The sequence below is a fragment of the Natator depressus genome, chromosome 6, assembly GCF_965152275.1.
Source record: "Natator depressus isolate rNatDep1 chromosome 6, rNatDep2.hap1, whole genome shotgun sequence".
Taxonomy (NCBI): Eukaryota; Metazoa; Chordata; order Testudines; family Cheloniidae; genus Natator; species Natator depressus.
Window position 1 is genome coordinate 11,086,171 of NC_134239.1, and position 20,918 is coordinate 11,107,088.

At 47.9% G+C, this 20,918-nt stretch overlaps 1 protein-coding gene and 1 long non-coding RNA gene across 3 annotated transcripts in view; one reads left to right on the top strand and one right to left on the bottom strand.

The window, feature by feature from the left end:
* The window catches only part of LOC141989681 (uncharacterized), a 36,044-nt gene extending 27,572 nt beyond the window's left edge, over window positions 1–8,472 (bottom strand). Inside the window, 3 exon segments of the mRNA XM_074956616.1 lie at window positions 6,157–6,273; window positions 7,797–7,923; window positions 8,449–8,472. Of these exon segments, the coding sequence (XP_074812717.1) occupies window positions 6,157–6,273; window positions 7,797–7,923; window positions 8,449–8,472 (268 nt within the window).
* Window positions 8,473–8,697: 225 nt separating this feature from the next.
* LOC141988618 (uncharacterized) lies at window positions 8,698–20,062 on the top strand. 2 transcript variants are annotated; one of them, XR_012639790.1, is made up of 4 exons: window positions 8,698–9,511; window positions 9,880–10,094; window positions 13,262–13,313; window positions 17,708–20,062. It is a non-coding gene; the product is annotated as an uncharacterized LOC141988618 (long non-coding RNA). The 2 variants fall into 2 exon arrangements; XR_012639789.1 differs by lacking the exon at window positions 17,708–20,062 and having other exon boundaries at window positions 13,262–15,773.
* Window positions 20,063–20,918: the final 856 nt, after the last annotated feature.

Below are 20,918 nucleotides of genomic sequence, written 5' to 3' on the forward strand. Positions count from 1 at the left end.
TTTCCCCATTTGTCTGTGACTGTTTTTTGGATGGGTGCCTCACCCAGCAATGGTGGCTCCTGTCCCACAGGGCTGGACCCAAAGCCTCGCTCTGGGTACTGAGACCTGGCCTGCGGACTTACAGTGCCGCTCAGATTTGCCCCCGCCCCCAGTCATGATGGTGGGGGAGGTGGGGCAAAGTTCAGTGAATGGACTTGCCACTCATATCTTCTCCAGCCTGCCTCAACGCCTCTGCATCAGCCTGCGGTTAGGGTTGCAGTATTGGAGGGTTCCTGGGCAGGGCGAGGAGGAGGGCAGGTTTTGTGAAAAATCATGGAGCGGTCACAGTACATTTAGTGACCTGTGACTTTTACTAAATTTACTACAACTGCTCCGTAATTTCCGATAGGAAATGCTGACACAAATCTGCAGCCTGACTCAGGGTGGTTCTACCCTATGCTGTTTGTGCAGCACCTAGCACCTGCTCCCACGTGCGCCATGCACCTCTTGGGTCTTGTTCGATGCTTAAATTGTAGCCTGCCCAGGATACAGGCAGCGTCTGGCACAACGGGGCCCTCATCCAGAACTAAGTGCTAACACACAGGATCCGGGTTTTGTTTTCACTGATTTTGGTTTTATTTCCATCAGAGGGGTTTATTTACACGTTGCTGGTTCTGTGCTGTAAAACAGGCGACAGTACGTCTCTTGTTCCCCAGTATTTGCTCTGTTTAAACTATATTAGTTTGAAACCAGTTTAGGATCTACAATCCCCTCGTGGACACATTGAGACTGGTGTAAAGCTGCTTACATCAGCGTAGCTTATTCCTGTGCAGGAGTGAGTCCTTTTCAAGGAATTCCTTCTAAAGATGTCATCTACCCTGAGCCTGTTTCACTCTTTGTGCAAAACTAAACTAAAACCTCAAGAGGGTTGGGGGGAGGTTTGAGGGGATGACCACTCAGTCAGGGTTTGTGTGATGTAACCTGAAAAACAGGTCTGTATTGTGTCACAAGACAATCAGTGACACTGCTGAGCTGGAAGGGGTGAACGGCTGCCACCCAGCAGGCCTTTGATCTACAGACTGTCACAGACCATGTTAAGGCTGAGGGCTGTGCTAAGCATTGACACTGAAGCAATGTAAGTGACAATGATTTTGTGCCACTGAGAGAGCAGGAGGAAAGGGGGATGTGACAAAGGCCATCCCACCCCCTCTCCCTCACACCTAGCCCATACACCAGGATACTCCAAGTCGTGCTACACAGGATAATTTCCTCTGGCTCCCATGTGCGTTCGTGCCCCCAGCAGCAGCTGCCTGGCACGTGGGGCAGTTTTAGAGCATTACAGTGAAACGCTGCAAATACTGGAGACCTGCTCTACAAAATGGCGTCCTCCGCACTCATCGTACATGACTGATCCTGCCCTGAGTCATTCCCAGCTTTCTCCTTGCTCGCTGGGGACATGTTTCTCCAGTCTGAGAGGTCACGCGTGATGTGAAGTGGCAGAGAGGGGGTGGGGTGGGAACCTGGAGAGGACAGCGCCTTCTCTGCCAAGGGCCAGTGACTCGGGGATGTTCTCCCAGGCTGCGAGCAGGTTTTTGCCTGTCTGAGCTATGTCTGGATCCAGGTGCCCAGGGCCAGAGAACACCAGCGCACACAACTTGAGTCAGGAGGGGCAGAGGCATGAAGCCCATCTGAAAAATGTCTAGGATGCCCCCGGCTCGGTATGATTTTCTGAGGTGCGGAAAGCCTAGAAGAAGGTGTTGTGGTCTATGGACCAGTAGGAGTGTCTTTCTACCCAGGTGCTTGTCTGCCCCCCAGTGCCAGATCCACTGACACACACATATTTTATCCTCACAGCCCCAGTGCCCTCTCCGTTACACAGGTGGGGTAACTGAGGCATGGGGGAGTTACAGTGACTCACTTCTAGAACCAAAACAAGATGTTTTGAATCCTGCTGCAAAGTCCTACCCACTAGGGAAATGCAGTCCCCATATGCTCCCCCACCACAGAGACCTCTCTCTTTCCCTCAGCATCTCTCAAATCCACTGTGACATTGCACTCTATATGATTTTATAACAATATGCTAATGAGTGTGACTATAATGTAACTGAGGCATGCTTCATGCAAAAGGTCTCATTGTAAGGTATCATTACAAAGCTTATAATCTACTGAATGTGTTTATCCTATTTGTATGAATGTCTCATTCTTGTATCTGAAACTAGAAATATAATATATAACTCTGAGGGCCTATTGTAATTATGCAAAGTGTGGACCATTAATGGTGGTATGGACTCTTGACAGGAACACTTCTTAAGCTGCTTTCAGTTTAAGCCTATAGCTGTTGGGGGGGTGGTTCAGACCTGGGTCTGGGTTTGCAGCAGGCTAGCGGGTCTGGCTCAAACCAGGCAGGGCACTGAAGTCCCAAGCTGCCAGGGCAGGGAAAGCAGGTTCAGAAGTAGCCTTGGCACATCAGTTGGCAACCCCAAGGGGGTTTCTGTGATCCAACCCATCACATCCACCACCCCACATCTCTTCCAAGTTCATCACTGTTAGGATATAGATATTCAGGCCTGTCTGTAAAGGCCTATACTCTAAGAATTTAGGTGTATTTTTACCACTTGGCTAGTTAGAGGTATAAAAGAAAGAATCAAAATCACTGTCTGCCAGTGTAAGGGCCTTCTCTTACTGTGACAGTCTGAGGCCCTGTTCTTAGGCTAAGGCCTTTGGCTAAGCAGCAGAGGCAGCCATAAGCTGGGAAGCGACCGGTCACATCCTCCCATTCCAAACTAGTCACATTGAAAGAAGGTGCTATTGGGCTGTTAGGAATACAATCCTGTTCTGATAATGCCTATCACCTCCAGAGAAAGGGAAGTGCCTAGAAGATGTAAAAGGAAACTTAGTTTGATAGCATCCTGTCTGGCAAGAACTCACTTATCAATAGCTGGGATGTGAAATCCTCACTTCTGTATTGTTTTGTCATTATAGTTCCCACTTTGCTATTGTTTGTCTGTATAATCTCTGTCTGGTTCTGTGATTGTTTCTGTCTGCTGTATAATGAATTTTGCTGGGTGTAAACTAATTAAGGTGGTGGGATATAATTGGTTACATAATCATGTTACAATATGTTAGGATTGGTGAGTTAAATTTCAGGAAAATGATTGGTTTAGGTATAGCTAAGCAGAACTCAAGTTTTACTGTATAGTCTGCAGTCAATCAGGAAGTGGGTGGGGGGAAACGGGAACAGGGAATGGGGGTAAGGAAACTGAAATAATGTTTTGCTAAAGGGGGAAATGGGAACAGGGAATGGGGATGGGGAAACTGGAATCATGTTTGGCTAAGGGCAGGAATGGGAAGAGGGACACAGGTGTAAGGCTGTGTGGTGTCAGAGCTGGGAAGGGGGACACTAAGGAAGGAAACTGGAATCATGGTTGCTGGAAGTTCACCCCAATAAACATCGAATTGTTTGCACCTTTGGACTTCGGGTATTGTTGCTCTCTGTTCATGCGAGAAGGACCAGGAAAGTAAGGGGGTGAAGGAATAAGCCCCCTAATAATCACCTCCCCATCTCTGATCCATTTCTGTCACAGCTTTGAGGTCCCATCATTTTTAGGTCCCATCGTAGATCACAGATATCCAATGAGTAGGAAAGATGGGAAGTATGATAGTAAGACTCCCTGGCTTAACCAGGAGATCTTCAATGACCGGAAACTCAAAACAAGAGTCATACAAGAAGTGGAAACTAGGTCAAATTACAAAGGATGAATATTAAAAAAAATCCAAACAAAAAAAAAACCCAAACAAACCCACAAGCATGTAGGAACAAAATTAGAAAGGCCAAGGCAAAAAAGCGAATTAAACTAGGCAGTAATATAAAGAGAAAAAACAAAGCATTTTACAAATACATGGGAAGGCAGAGTTAAACAAGGACAGCCTAGGCCCATTCCTAAATGGAGGGAAAGAGAATAAGAGAAAACGCAGCAATGGCCGAACAGTTAAATGCCTCTTTTGTTTCAGTTTTCACCAAAAAAGTTAGCTGTGATCAGCTGACTAACACAGTCAACATCAGTGTCAATGGGGTAGGATCTGCGCCTGAAATAGGCAAGGAAAATAGTTATGAATTACTTAGACAAGTTAGAGGTCTTCAAGTTGGCAGGGACTGATGAAATACATCCTAGAATACTTAAGGAACTGGATGACGAGATCTCTGAGCCATTAGTGATTATCTCTAACAATGTGTGGAGGATGGTTGAGAGACCTGAGGATGGGAAAAGGGCAAATATAGTACCTAGGTACAGAAACGGGATAAGGACAACTCAGGGAGTTATACACCAAGTAATCAAACATTCTACTTGTGAGCACCTAGAAGGACATAAAGTAATAACTAGCAGTCAGCATGGATTTGTCAATAACAAATTATGTCAAACTAACCTAACATCCTTCTTTGACGGGTAACAAGCTTTGGACTGGGCGGACGCAGTAGATGTCACATCTCAAATTTAGTGAGGCTTTTGATACCGTCTTACATGACCTTCCCATAAATAAACTAGAGAAATATAGCCGAGGCAAAGCTACTGTAAGGTGGGTTCGCAACTGGTTGCAAAACTGCACTGAGAGAGTGGTTCTTATCGTTCTCTAATGAGCTGAAAGGGTATCTTGAGTGGCATCCCAAAGGGATCTGTCCTGGGTCCGGTTCTATTCCGTATCTTCATTAATGATTTAGACAATGGCATGGAGAGTGCACTCATAAAGTTTATGGATGATTCAAAGCTGGGGAGGGGTTGCAAGCCCTTTAGAGGACAGGACTAGAATTTAAAATGATCTTGACAAAATGGAGAAATGGTCGGAATTGAAATGATTGCCTAGGAAGGAGTACTGCAGAAAACCATTGGAGGTTATAGTGGATCACAAACTAAGTGAGTCAACAAAGTGAATCCTCAACTGGAATACTGTGTCCAGTTCTGGGCCTCACACTTCAGAAACGATGTAGACAAGCTGGATAGGGTCAGAGGAGAGCAACAAGAATTACTAAAGGTCTAGAAAACATGACCTACGAGGTAAGATTGAAAAAAATTGGGTTTGTTTAGTCTGGAGAAGGGAAGACGGCCGGGGGCGGGGGAGGGGGAGAAAGGATTTGATAACAGTCTTCAAGAACGTAAAGGGTTGTTACAAAGAGAAGGGTGATAAATTGTTGTTCTTATCCACTGTGGCCAGGACAAGAAGTAATGGGCTTAAATTGCAGCAAGGGAGATTTAGGTTGGACATTAGGAAAAACTTCCAAACTGTAAGGGTAGTTAAGCACTGGAACAAATTACCTGGAGAGGTTGTGAAATCTCCATCATGGGAAGTTTTTAAGACCATGTCAGGCATGGACTCCATAATACTTAGTCCTGCTTCAGTGCAGGGGACTGACTGGACTAGATGACTTACTGAGGTGCCTTCTAATTCTATGTTTCTAAGATTTCCAGGATTCAGATATCAAGGCCAGACAGGCTCATTGTGCCCATCCAGCCTGGCTTCCTGCCTATCCCAGCCAAAGAATCTCCTCCCCGTGATTCCTACCTCCTGGCTCAACAAGAACAAAGCTTTGAGAAAGTCACACCCCATTTCCACTGACAGACTTCCAGTGAGGAGCTCTTCCAGTGGTTCATTCCCCTCCCAGATAAACACTGGCCCCTAATTCCCAGTCTCCATTTGTTCCCTTCTGCTCCCAGCCAGTGCATCTCACTTGGCCTTTGCCTTCTACATGAAGGAGCCCTCCGCTAGCAGGTATGTAAATCAGAAGGGACTGGGTGTAGGATTCATACAAGGTTCATACGCTTGGCAACATTCAGGGCACACCCGGAGTGTTGTGCTGGATCTCTGCACACACAGCTCCTCTCAAGGGCATCAACCTTGGAATCTCGCCCAAATGACATGAACCGTGGGAAGCCTCTCAGGACTGGGCTCAAGGCCCGAGAGCAAGGAATGCGGTAGATAGAAATTGGTAAATAAGAATGTTAAACAAAGCCAGTGTATTCCTTTTATCTGTTGGAGAATGTAATGCGCAGGGGGGGAGAGAGAATAAAGGGGAAGGTGGAAAGCTGACAGGCAGAAGCCTGTTAGCAGACCAGCCGCTTGCTTGCTAAAAGCTGTGTCCCGTCTTGTCATTGAACCGCCACAGACTGGGTTATGATGACTCACCTTGGGAGGGGCTCTCAGGCCCCGAGCTTTCCCTGGAGTCCTCGGCATCCCGGATCCAGAGCTCTGCCTCCTCTACCTCAATTCTGTGGATTAAATCTGGTGTGGAACCTGAATAGCCTGTTTGGGGGGAAAGAATCAGTTTTATTACTGAAGTTTTGGGGACAGGGACTCATTTATATGTTGGTGCAGACCAAACAATGGCCCTACTGGGTCAGACCAAAGGTCCATCTAGCCCAGTATCCTGGCTTCTGACAGTGGCCAGTGCCAGGTGCCCCAGAAGGAATGAACAGAACAGGTAATCATCAAGTGATCCATTTCCTGGATTCACATTCACAGCTTCTGGGAAACAGAGGCGAGGGACACCATCCCTGCCCATCCTGGCTAATAGCCATTGATGGACCTATCCACCATGAATGTATCTGCTTCTTTTTTGAACCCCATTATAGTCTTGGCCTCCACAACAGTCTCTGACAAGGACTTCCACAGGTTGACTGTGCATTGTGTGAAGAAATACTTCCTTTTATTTGTTTTAAACCTGCTGCCTACTCATTTGATTTCGTGACCCCTAGTTCTTGTGTTATGAGAAGTAGTAAATAACACTTCCTTACCTACTTTCTCTACCAGTCATGATTTTATAGACCTCAGTCTCCCCTTAGCTGTCTCTTTTCCAAGCTGAAAAGTCCCAGTCTTATTAATCTCTGCTCATACGGAAGCCGTTCCATACCCCTAATCATTTTTGTTGCCTTTTTCTGATCCTTTTCCAATACTAATATATCTTTTTTGAGATGGGGCGACCACATCTGCATATAGTATTGAAGATATGGGCGTCCCATGGATTTATAGAGCGGTAAAATGATATTTTCTGTCTTATTATCTATCCCTTTCTTAATGATTCCCAACATTCTGTTTGCTTTTTTGACTGCCGCTGCACATTGAGTGGATGTTTTCAGAGAACTATCCACCATGACTCCGAGTTCTCTTTCTTGAGTGCTAACAGCTAAACAGCACAACAGGACCCCGATCTCAGTCAAGGTGTGTCTGCACAGCACCTGGCATGATGGGGCCCCAATCTCGGATGATGCTTGAGAGGAAAGCGCAGGAGATCCCAAGCAGGAGAGTAATGACATAAGCCTTCCTTAGAGGAAATTTCTTCCTGTCTCCCAACAGGGAAGTTCAGTTCATACTCTGAAGCAGCAATGTCTATGACCCGTCTCAATTTGCTTTGGGGACTTAGACACGGCAGGTGTCACCAGGTGTCACCGTTACACAGACTTATCAGTTCTTTTGCTTAGAATGCAAGTATTGGTCAACTCCACGGTTGTTAAGTTTATGATGTTCATTCTTTTTGGGGAGGTGGGGAGCTGTAACAAGCAGAAGAAGAGTTTTCTTCCTCCCTTATTTGCTCATGTGCTGTTTGGAACCAGCCCTGTACCACGACTGAGGTGAGGTAGGTAATGCAAGTAAACAAGTTACAACTAAGATTAGCCCCAGGCTCTGTAGCCCTGAGTTCTTCAACAGGAAGCCGAACTGAAAGAGGCTGTCATTTGACACTACTCAGCCATGGGGTGGCACATGCCAGGGGTGGCGTCAAGGGAACCCAGACATTTGACAGCTATGAGTAGAGATAAATTGGTCCTTACCCAAGGAAACGAGGGCCCGGTAATTCCTCAGCATCTGGTCCCGGTACAGATGCTTCTCTGGCCGGGACAAGAGCTCCCACTCCTCCCGGCTGAAATACAGAGCCACGTCCTCAAACGCCACCCGCAGCTGCTGGCACAAGCGTTACACACTCAGCACCCTCCGCTCCAGCCCCAGCCCGGGCTCTCAGCAGGGGACGCGGGTTCGAGGGCAGCGGCCCCCGGGGAACCCCCAGCCCAGCAGCTGTGACCCAGGGAGACCCCCCCGCACAGCCCCCCGGGGACTCGGGCCCTGCTGGCCGGGGACAGGAGTCGCCCTCGGCTCCCCAGGGGGCTCTGGGGCGGGGCGCTGGGAAGGGCCCGAATCCCAAGGCAGGGACCAGGCTCCTCCCCCGGCCGGAGTCCCCGCCTCCGCCCCAGGCCTGTGCTCGGCCCCGCTCCCGGCCCCGGCTCGGCCGCCTCGGGGCTCCTCGGCCCGGCTCCGCGTGTCCGCCCGGCCCGGGGCCCCCAGCGCCGCTCCCCGGCCCCAGCGCTCCGGCTGCGGCAGCCCCCAGCCCCGGGGTCACTAGCGCGGGAGGGACCCGGCCCCGGCCCCCCTCGGCCCCAGCCGGGACCAGCCAGTGCCCGGCCGGGGAGTCCCCGCCCCGCGTCCTACCTGCGCCGGCCCCGCTGCAGCCATCGCCGGGCTCGGCTCCGGCCCCGGCCGCTTCCTCCGCCCGGGCAGCGACTTCCCGCCCCGCGGCTGGTGCCTCCCCGGGGCCGCCTCCCGCCCGCTCCCCTCCCGGCCCCAGCGCCTGCGCCGCCAGCTCCAGCAGCCGGGGGAGGCCCTAGCGCAGCGACCCTCCGGCCCAGCCCCCCGCCCCCGGACGCCTGGGTCCCGAGTCCGGCCGCTGGGGGCGCTCGCGACACGTGTTCCCCGGGCGGCAGGAGCCCGTAACGGGGCAGCCCGGTCCCCGCCCCTGGGCTGTGCGCGGGGCCCCGCTGTGCCGTGCGGAGCTGGGAGCCCGGAGCCCGGACTCCTGGGTTCTCTCCCGGCTCTGGGAGGGGAGCGGGGACTAGTGGGTACAAGAGGGCCTCGGCCAGGCTGTGCAGCGTGGGAGTGTCACAGTAACACACGGGTCGGGCTGTGGTTCCTGCTTGGCTGCGTGAGGTTGGTGTGTGCATTTGAAGAGATCAACCCCCAGGCTGTGTGTGGGTCTGAGGGGTACAGGAAGGCTGTGTAACGTGAGTTTTTTATAGATCACAATGTGACTGTGGAGTGTGTGTATGTCACAGTAAGACAAGGCTCTGGATGTGTGCTGTGTTTGTTGCTAGGCTGTGTGATGTTGGTGTGTGTGTTACTTATAGGGGATCACAGCCTGGGGTGTGATCCCCTGTAATGTGTGTGTTAAACGACAACTGTGTGTGAGTTAGAGGAGGGTGGTGTGTTTATGAGCGTTACAGGAGCTCACACGTGGCTGTAGTGTGTATGTGTGTTTCAGGAGTTCACACCCATATCACTGCCCAGTGCCATGGGGAGGGCAGGTGCCCCATACAGATGGCGTGTTCTGGCCTCGGTGCTGGCGCTGAAGCAGCTGCCCCTGCCCCCCGCTCATTGTGCCGGGCCCTGCACACCTCAGGTGCCACCCCCGCCGGTGACAACATCAAGGGCCCACGGGACGCCAAGCACAACCCGCTCTTCCAGAAGCTTGTCATGCTCCTGCACTTTGCCCACAAAGGTATGGGGAGGAAGGGATGGATCCTGTGTCTGTGTGACACAACCCCAGCCAGAGGGAGTGCTGCAGAGCCCTGCCAGCTTCCCAGATAACAGCTAACGATGGCTGAAGAGGGGAAGGGCCCTGGAACAGGTAGTTTGGGGCAGGGAGGATCACCAGGGGCCTCAAGACTCCGGGGTCCCATCTCCGCTCTGCAAGGGGATGGTGGGTTATAGCAGAGGGCTCAGTGACAGGACACCTTGATTCTATCCCAGGCTCTGGGAGGGGAGTGGATCGTGGTGGGTTGAAGCAGAGGGGGCTCACAGTCAGGATTGCCCTCGAGTGGGGTCCCAGCTGTATCTCCCTTGTGACACTCCATCTCTGCATTGCAGCAGGGGGACCCAACCCTGATTTCAACACCAACCTGCAAACATCACTGAGCAATGCCAGAGCATGGTCTTGACGAAAGCATCCGCTGAGGTGGCCATCAAGGGAAGGTTCGTAGCTGCGTCCTGTCAGCCGGGCTCATGGGCTGCAGCCTTTTTGAATTCTCTGGGTCAGCCCCGACCTTGCCAAGGTGTTACAGGTGTCACCCTGGATGCGGCAGGTACGTGGATGGGATGGATGAGGATGAGCTGTCTTTCAGGATTTGCTGACTCGTGATCTGAGGACCGTGCTAACGCCACTGCGATCGGCTGCCTCTGTGACAGACAGCATTGTGGTGACGTCACGCAGTTCCTTTTAACGGTTCTGTGACGGGAAGACCTGAGGTAAACTGTCAGTTACAGAACCAGTTCAGAGTGGACTGTTAGCTGCCCTTTCCTGCCAAAGTTCAAAAAGGGTGCAAAACCACCACCCCCCAGCTGAAACAAGATGGAGTCTTGTTGCTTGTGGCAAAGAGATGCCGTATTAAATGTCTGACTCCATACTGGATAATCACCATTTTAGTGATTATGAGGGGATAACATTATAAAACCTCATTAAAAACACTATAAAATTACAAGATACAAATATATTCAAACTCTTAACAGGGGGCGTTCGCAGCCTTGAATGAAGGAGAGAGGCTGGGTTTGTAGTTATGGTGCTGGGCTGGACTACAGGACTCGTGGTTTCTATTCCTAGTTCTGCCACTTGGTCCCTCTCTGACCTTGAGCAAATCACTGAGGTCAATGGTTCTCAACCAGGGGTACAGATACCCCTGGGGGTATGCTGAGGGGGTACACCAGGCAGTACACCATCTCATCTAGAGAGTGGCCTAGTTTTACAACAGGATACAAAAAGCACTCGCAAAGTCAGTACAAACTAAACTTTCATACTGACAATGACTTGTTTATACCACTCTATATACTATACACTGAAATATAAGTACAATATTTATATTGCAGTTGATTCATAATTATATGATAAAAATGACGAAGTAAGCATTTTGTCAGTACTAGTGTGCTGGGAGACTTTTGTATTTTTATGTCTGATGTCGTAAGCAAGTGGTTTTTAAGTGAGGTGAAACTTTGGCATACGCAAAAGAAATCACACTGCTGAAAGGGGTACAGTAGTCCGGAAAGGTTGAGAGCCACTGGCTATTCCCTGTGACTTAAGTCAGACTGGATCAGAGCAGAGGCCTCATTTGTTTGGTCAGTAATCTAATCTAACATAGGTTTCAGAGTAAGAGCCGTGTTAGTCTGTATTCGCAAAAAGAAAAGGAGTACTTGTGGCACCTTAGAGACTAACCAATTTATTTGAGCGTAAGCTTTCGTGAGCTACAGCTCACTTCATTGGATGCATACTGTGGAAAGTGTAGAAGATCTTTTTATACACACAAAGCATGAAAAAATACCTTCCCCCCACCCCACTCTCCTGCTGGTAATAGCTTATCTAAAGTGATCACTCTCCTTACAATGTGTATGATAATCAAGGTGGGCCATTTCCAGCACAAATCCAGGGTTTAACAAGAACGTCTGGAGGGGGTGCGGGAGTAGGAAAAAACAAGGGGAAATAGGTTACCTTGCATAATGACTTAGCCACTCCCAGTCTCTATTCAAGCCTAAGTTAATTGTATCCAATTTGCAAATGAATTCCAAATCAGCAGTACCGGAAACCTACTGACCGCTATTCCTACCTACATGCCTCCAGCATGATAATCAAGGTGGGCCATTTCCAGCACAAATCCAGGGTTTAACAAGAACGTCTGAGGGGGGGGGGTAGGAAAAAACAAGGGGAAATAGGCTTGAATAGAGACTCGGAGTGGCTAAGTCATTATGCAAGGTAACCTAAGTTAATTGTATCCAATTTGTAAATGAATTCCAATTCAGCAGTCTCTCGCTGGAGTCTGGTTTTGAAGTTTTTCTGTTGTAATATCGCAACTTTCATGTCTGTAATCGCGTGACCAGAGAGATTGAAGTGGTCTCTGACTGGTTTATGAATGTTATAATTCTTGACATCTGATTTGTGTCCATTTATTCTTTTACGTAGAGACTGTCCAGTTTGACCAATGTACATGGCAGAGGGGCGTTGCTGGCACATGATGGCATATATCACATTGGTGGATGTTCAGGTGAACGAGCCTCTGATAGTGTGGCTGATGTGATTAGGCCCTGTGATGGTGTCCCCTGAATAGATATGTGGGCACAGTTGGCAACGGGCTTTGTTGCAAGGATAGGTTCCTGGGTTAGTGGTTCTGTTGTGTGGTATGTGGTTGCTGGTGAGTATTCGCTTCAGGTTGGGGGGCTGTCTGTAGGCAAGGACTGGCCTGTCTCCCAAGATTTGTGAGAGTGTTGGGTCATCCTTCAGGATAGGTTGTAGATCCTTGATAATGCGTTGGAGGGGTTTTAGTTGGGGGCTGAAGGTGACGGCTAGTAGCGTTCTGTTATTTTCTTTGTTAGGCCTGTCCTGTAGTAGGTGACTTCTGGGAACTCTTCTGGCTCTATCAATCTGTTTCTTCACTTCCGCAGGTGGGTATTGTAGTTGTAAGAATGCTTGATAGAGATCTTGTAGGTGTTTGTCTCTGTCTGAGAGGTTGGAGCAAATGCGGTTGTATCGCAGAGCTTGGCTGTAGACAATGGATCGTGTGGTGTGGTCAGGGTGAAAGCTGGAGGCATGTAGGTAGGAATAGCGGTCAGTAGGTTTCCGGTATAGGGTGGTGTTTATGTGACCATCGTTTATTAGCACTGTAGTGTCCAGGAAGTGGATCTCTTGTGTGGACTGGACCAGGCTGAGGTTGATGGTGGGATGGAAATTGTTGAAATCATGGTGGAATTCCTCAAGGGCTTCTTTTCCATGGGTCCAGATAGAGACTGGGAGTGGCTAAGTCATTATACAAGGTAACCTATTTCCCCTTGTTTTTTCCTACCCCCCTGCCCCCCAGACGTTCTTGTTACACCCTGGATTTGTGCTGGAAATGGCCCACCTTGATTATCATACACATTGTAAGGAGAGTGGTCACTTTAGATAAGCTATTACCAGCAGGAGAGTGGGGTGGGGGGAGTATTTTTTCATGCTTTGTGTGTATAAAAAGATCTTCTACACTTTCCGCAGTATGCATCCGATGAAGTGAGCTGTAGCTCATGAAAGCTTATGCTCAAATAAATTGGTTAGTCTCTAAGGTGCCACAAGTACTCCTTGTCTTTTTAATCTAACATAGTTCAAGTAGGCACTAGACAGCATTTTATTTTTATTATTCTTGTAACCATTTCTGACTGTTATGCCTCATTGCTGTACTCACTTAAAATCTCTCTTTGTCATTAATAAACTTCATTCATGGTTTCATCAATTCTGAAGCACTTAAAGAAGAGGAAAGTGATCAGGACCAGTCAGCATGGATTCACCAAGGGCAAGTTATGCCTGACTAACCTAATTGCCTTCTGTGACAAGATAACTGGCTCTGTGGATCGGGGAAAGCAGTGGACATGTTATTCCTTGACTTTAGCAAAGCTTTTGATACAGTCTCCCACAGTATTCTTGCCAGCAAGTTAAAGAAGTATGGGCTGGATGAATGGACTATAAGGTGGCTAGAAAGCTGACTAGATTGTCAGGCTCAACGGATAGTGATCAATGGCTCCATGTCTAGTTGGCAGCCGATATCGAGCGGTGTGCCCCAAGGGTCGGTCCTGGGGCCGGTTTTGTTCAATATCTTCATTAATGATCTGGAGGAGGGCGTGGATTGCACCCTCAGCAAGTTTGCAGATGACACTAAACTGGGAGGGGTGGTGGATACCCTGGAGGGTAGGGATGGGATACAGAGGGCCCTAGACAAATTAGAGGATTGGGCCAAAAGAAATCTGATGAGGTTCAACAAGGATAAGTGCAGAGTCCTGCACTTAGGATGGAAGAATCCCATGTGCTGCTACAGACGAGGGACCGAATAGTTAGGCAGCAGTTCTGCAGAAAAGGACCTAGGGGTTACAATGGACGAGACGCTGGATACGAGTCAACAGTGTGCCCTTGTTGCTAAGAAGGCTAACGGCATTTGGGGTTGTATAAATAGGGGCATTTCCAGCAGATCGAGGGACGTGATCATTCCCCTCTATTCGGCATTGGTGAGGTCTCATCTGGAGTACTTTGTCCAGTTTTGGGCCCCGCACCGCAAGAAGGATGTGGATAAATTGGAAAGAGTCCAGCGGAGGGCAACAAAAATGATTAGGGGGCTGGAGGAGAGGCTGAGGGAACTGGGATTGTTTAGTCTACAGAAGAGAAGAATGAGTCGGGATTTGATAGCTGCTTTTAACTAGCTGAAAGGGGGTTCCAAAGAGGATGGATCTAGACTATTCTCAGTGGTAGCAGATGAGAGTACAAGGAGTAACGGTCTCAAGTTGTAGAGCGGGAGGTTAGGTTGGATATTAGGAAAAACTTTTTCACTAGGAGGGTGATGAAGCACTAGAATGGGTTACCTAGGGAGGTGGTGGGATCTCCTTCCTTAGAGGTTTTTAAGGTCAGGCTTGACAAAGTCGTGGCTGGCATGAGTTAGTTGGGGATTGGTCCTGCTTTGAGCAGAAGGTTGGACTAGATGACCTCCTGAGGTCTCTTCCAACCCTGATATTCTATAATTCTATGGATGGACTCCTAGGAAAACCAATAGGTCTTTTAAGATTCTAATGTTCCCCCCCTGACTTCCAAGCCAGCTGTCCCCCCACATCATGGAGACCTGGGTCCCCACACACCCCGCCCTGTGAGCGGGCTGCATAGGGCCCCAGAATAGCTAGGGACGGCCCTGCCAGTCGCCTCTGCGCCTCACACATTTTAGTCGCCCAGAGGATGTTAACTCACATACGAAGCAGTTAGCTTAACACAACCATGTTGTCAGTTTATTATCCAGTATGTAAATATGGTTCATTAACCAATATGTAAATATGCAAAATGATTTTTTTCTACATATCCATTGGAGCTGGCATGGAGGTGACTTCTCTAGCTCAGCTTCACCGTTGCAGTGACTGGTTCTAGAGACGGAGAGGGAGTTCATTCAAGTTTTTTACTCAAGGTGCTGTGACAGCCAGACACCTGTTCTCTGCATGGATTTCTCAGTGGTTGCCCAAGACCGGACTAGAACAGACAGAGTTAATAGGGTGCTTGTCAGCAACCAACTCAAGTTATTACCGAGCAGGTGGTGTTCTCCCTGATGCTGGTCCACTCACATCTCCTTCATGCAGACATTTTGACTTGAGGAAGCGACGTACTGAACAACATGGGACATTTTATACCATTTCTGTTAAATGGCGCTGCCGCTTAAATGGTTAACCCTTTAAATGACATATTTTACTTGTTTAAACGGTTAACTTTTAAAACAGTATTTACATCCCTAGCAGAAATTTCCATCTAGAAGTTCGAACAATCTCTATGGAAAGTCTCTTTCCACTCCTGGATGGCTCCGTCCTTGGAGAGTAGTTCATCCCAGAGACATATACAGGGATTTGACTCATTTGCGTAGTCTGTGGGCATGGCTAACAGGAGAGAACAGTTGAGGAAAGAACACAAACAGCTCTACGCACCTCTGTGCCAGGGCTTGATTTTGCCATACCCGTCAATGATTACATGTGTTATGTCACTTCACATGTGATACTCACGGAGGAATTCTGCACCACTGCGCAAGCACAAAATTCATGTGCTCCACATATTATTTTTCACTCCAAAATAATTGATTTTATTCTGCAATTACACCTTTTTCCTACTAGGGACTCCTGTGGCACCAGAAGAGAGGGCAGCTGGCTTACAGCTGGAGCAGCCAGCCCCTGAGGGGGAGGGGGTGAGAGGATCCTTCACAGTGGGGTCAGGTGTGGAGGCAAGGAGTATGGGGGAGATGGACAGAATGGAGCATACAGGGCTCCTGGGGTCTCACTGGAGCTAGTGAGGTAACAGTGATCCAGGGGTGGAATGCAAGTGGGGATGCAGGGACACATAGGAGTGGAAGGGGGGGCAGGGACACACAAGGATGGGGGGATGCAGGGACACATGGGGAGAGAGGGCAGATGTGCCTTACTCAATGGGAGAGGCCAAGGGTGAGCCAGGGTTCCATACGGGAGGCTTCGCAACTCTCTATCAATCACTCTTCCCCCTCCCCCCAAATCCCCCTCTTCCATACTTCTCCCACCCACACCCAACAACTCTCAAAGTTCACTCCAGGCTCCTTCCCAGTAATTACTTCCCTCTCCCTCCGCTCCTTCATTACCCCTGGCTCTCCCAAGTCTTTGCACTGCTTCTGAGGGGTGCGGGAAATACATTTCTATATTGTAGTTTTCATGAATTATTACTCAAAGTTCTCTGTTAAAAGGTCTAGTAACAAATCTCTTTGTGAAAAATCACTTTCTCAATCTTTTTTTGTTTGTATTGTTTCGAACATAGATGCTAATAGGTGGCTTGAAATAAATTATCAAAATAATTGAAACTACTGTGATTATTGTGAGGGGTTGGTATCACAGAACCCCCTTTGGGGCTGCCACCTGATGTGCCAAGACTACTTCTGCCCCTGCTTTCTCCGCCAGCTTAGGATGTCAGCATCCTGTCTTACTGAGCCAGACACGCCAGTCTGCGCCAGCACAGACCCAGGGCCTGAAATACGTGCCTCAAAGCTGCAGGCTTAAATGAAAGCCAGTTGAGAAGTGTTCCTGCCTTTGACACTCAGATACCCAACTCCCAATGGGGTCCAAACCCTAAATAAATCCGTTTTACCTTGTATAAAGCTTAAACAGGGAAAACTCATAGATTGTTCGCCCTCTATAACACTGATAGAGAGCTATGCACAGCTGTTTGCCCCCTCTTCCCCCAGGTACTAAGACGTACTGCAGGTTAATTAAGAAGTAAAAAGTGATTTTAATAAGTACAGAAAGTAGGATTTAAGTGGTTCAAAGTAGTGACCGACAGAACAAAGTGACTTACCAAATAAAATAAAACAAAACATGCAAATCCATCTCTAATACAGTGATAAAAACTGAATATAGATAAAAACCCTACCAGTAAGCTTCCTTGTACAGACTGGACTCCTTCTAGCCTGGGTCTAGCAGTCACTCACACCCCCTATAGTTATTGTCCCTTGTTCCAGTTTCTTTCAGGTATCCTTGGGGGTGGAGAGGCTATCCCTTAAGCCAGCTGAAGACAAAATGGAGGGGTCTCCCAGGGGTTTAAATAGACTTTCTCCTGTGGGTGGACACCTCTCCTTCCCCCATCATAGAATCATAGAATATCAGGGTTGGAAGGGACCTCAGGAGGTCATCTAGTCCAACCCTCTGCTCAAAGCAGGACCGATGTAGAATCCAGTTGCAAAATGGAGTTTTGGAGTCACATGTCCCTGCAAGATTGAGTTCCTTACCAGCCAAGCCACATTCCTGGGAAAGCTCAGATGTGGATTGGTGTCTCCAAGTTCATTGTTGGCTTAATTGGTTCTTGATTGAGCACTTACTGAGAATAGTCTTTGCTTAGGCAGCTGACCAACTGCTTCACTGAGGCTATTTAAAATTAACCAAGTACATAGCCAGTATTCATAACTTTGAACACAAAAATGACACATGCATACAAATAGGATGAATATATTCAGTAGATCAAAACCTTTACAGAGATATGTTACATGGCATATGTAGCATAAAACATATTCCACTTATGTCATAAATCATTTATAATCATATCCCCTTAAAGCCTCATGGGGTGCACCCATCACAACCACATAGTTGCTGCAGTCCAAATTGATCCCACAGCTGCCGCTAGGTTTTTACCATTCTGCTTTTCATACTCGGTTTATAGGTGCAACGAATCCTGCCAAGAATGCACACTTCTCTGAAGCTCCATCATGGAACCCCAGGGATTGTATCCCACCTTGGTGAGAGCCCTCTCCAGCCGAGAGAGGTCCTCACCTCCCCTTGGAAAGAGGCAGAAGGGTCCCGTCCCTCTTTGCTGCCTCCCCCATGGCTCTGGTATTGGGGTTACTAGCCTCCCGTGATGCCAGCTGACCAGGCAGCTGGACTACCGTGTCCGTGCTTCCTAATGCCCGTACGTCTGGTCTAGAACCCACCACGGATGCCAGCGCCCATGACTGCGGGACTCCCAAGTCTGCAGCTGCACCCTTCTGTTTCCTGAATATGTTGTTACACTCCTGCACAGTCTATTAGTACAGTATGCTGAGGGGGTACACCAGGGGTACACCATCTCCTCTAGATAGTGGTCTAGTTTTACAACAGGCTACATAAAAAGCACTTGCAAAGTCAGTACAAACTAAACTTTCATACTGACAATGACTAGTTTATACCGCTCTATAATACACTGAAATATAAGTACAATATATATACTGAAGTTGATTTATTTTATCATTATGTGGTAAAAATGAGAAAATAAGCATTGTTAGGATAAAGATATTCAGGCCTGTCTGCAAAGGCCTGTACTTTAAGAATTTAGGTGTATTCTTATCACTTGGCTAGTTCTAGAGGTATAAAAGAAAGAATCAAAATCACTGTCTGCTGGTGTAAGGGCCTTCTCTTACTGTGACAGTCTGAGGCCCTGTGCTTAGGCTAAGGCCTTTGGCTAAGCAGCAGAGGCAGCCATAAGCTGGGAAGTGAACAGTCACATCCTCACATTCCAAACCAGTCACATTGAAAGAAGGTGCTATTGGGCTGTTAGGCACTATCAGGACAGGATTGTATTCCTATCACCTCCAGAGAAAGGGAAGTGCCTAGAAAATGTAAAAGGAAACTTAGTTTGATAGCATCCTGTCCGGCAAGAACTCACTTATCAATAGCTGGGATGTGAAATCCTCACTTCTGTATTGTTTTGTCATTATAGTTCCTACTTTGCTATTGTTTGTCTGTATAATCTCTGTCTGGTTCTGTGATTGTTCCTGTCTGCTGTATAATTAATTTTGCTGGGTGTAAACTAATTAAGGTGGTGGGATATAATTGGTTACATAATCATGTTACAATATGTTAGGATTGGTGAGTTAAATTTCAGGAAAATGATTGGTTAAGGTATAGCTAAGCAGAACTCAAGTTTTACTATATAATCTGTAGTCAGTGAGGAAGTGAGTGAGTGGGTGGGTGTGGGTGATGGGAACAGGGAATGGGGGTAAGGAAATTGGAATCATGTTTGGCTAAGGGCAGGAATGGGAACAAGGACACAGGTGTAAGGCTCTGTGGTGTCAGAGCTGGGAAGGAGGATACTAAGGAAGGAAACTGGAATCATGCTTGCTGGAAGTTCACCCCAATAAACATCGAATTGTTTGCACCTTTGGACTTCGGGTATTGTTGCTCTCTGTTCATGCGAGAAGGACCAGGGAAGTAAGTGGGTGAAGGAATAAGCCCCCTAACAAGCATTTTTTCAGTACTAGTGTGATGGGACACTTTTGTATTTTTATGTCTGATTTTCTAAGCGTATCGTTTTAAAGTGAGGTAAAACTTGGGCATATTAACGTTTTTAAGTGAGGTGAAACTTGTGCTATTAACGTTACACAGTTTAAGAGGGTCACTTTCTAGTGACAAATCAGACTGCTGAAAGGGGTACAGTAGTCTGGAAAGGTTGAGAACCACTGATGGGTCATTACCTGTCAAGCAGCCATTCTTTGGCAAGAAAAGGAGGGCAGGGACAAATAGATCTTCATTTTAGCAAAGAAATACCATGAAGTCTCCTTCCTTAACCAGTCCACCTGTCTCTTGGTCTTACCTGCAAATGCTTTCCAAAGAGGAACAGAAAGTATAAAAAGGAGGGGCAAACACCCCAAGACACCACTCTTCCCTCCCCCTGCCCATCTCATTCTCTGCATCTGAGAAGACAAAGGAAACAGCGATTGGACTCTAGAGGAGGGGTCCTGACCTAAATTGATTGGTCAGTAATCTAATCTAATATAGCTCAAGTAGGCACAAGACAGTGTTTTATTTTTATTATTCTTGTAACCATTTCTGACTGTTATGCCTCATTGCTTGTACTCACTTAAAATCTCTCTTTGTCGTTAATAAACTTGATTCATGGTTTCATCTAACCCAGTGTGTTTAAATAAAGTGTCAGAGTAACTTTGTTTATGGAAATAAGCTGGTGTATGTTATTCCCTTTAAAGGAATAACAAGTTTAGCGTTTCTCGACTGCCTGGGAAAGGGTTGGACATGACAGAACATACATTTCTGAGGGAAAATCTGGGATTGGGGGTGTGTTGGGGTCACATTGTGATAATCCAGGCTGGTGAGAACAGTGGTGGTGTGGCTGGCTGACTGCAGAAGGAAGCTTGAGCAAATCTGGGGGTGGGGGGAGCCCGCAGGAAGCTGGACGGGCCAGGGGTAATGTGGGGATGGCTGGGGAGCCTGGGGGAGGCATCGTGGGCCAGAATGGATAGCTGGGGAGATGGGAGGACGCAGCAGGGAACCAGGATGATGGGGATGTGCATGGGGAAGACAGAAGGGGTAAGAGGGGATTGCCAGAGCCTGGGGGCGGGGGAGGAGTGGGACCAAGGCAATGGGGAGGTGGGTGAGGAGGCAGTGGGGGCCAGAGCAATGGGAAGATGAGGGGAATACAAGTGTAGTTCCCCTGAAACTGACAATATTTTATTTCATTTTTTCTTAAGACCCTCACCCGGCAGAGTACATGAATGAACTTAAATCCAAGCACTTGAGCAGTTCCATTGATTTCAGTGGGACTGCTCACATGCTTATAATTGACCATATGCTTAAGAGCTTGCTGGATTAGGCCTTAATGCTAGAATATATTATAAGGAGTAATAATTAAGAACTGGAAAGTCACACAATTCAACTTTGTAACATTAATAGCACAAGTGGGTCAGTTGTGAAGCTTTGATCCAAATTCAAGCTCCTAATCTTCAGATCCAAACCCAAGTCACTTCACAAGAGTGTTGGGATTTGAGTTCTGAAATGGGCCACCATAAAAAGAAACCTGAGCTGTGAAGTTGAAATCTGCCCCTAGATCTGACTTTCCTCATGTTTCTGAGTGGCCTGGATTCTGTGTCCTAGTTTGGGGTCCA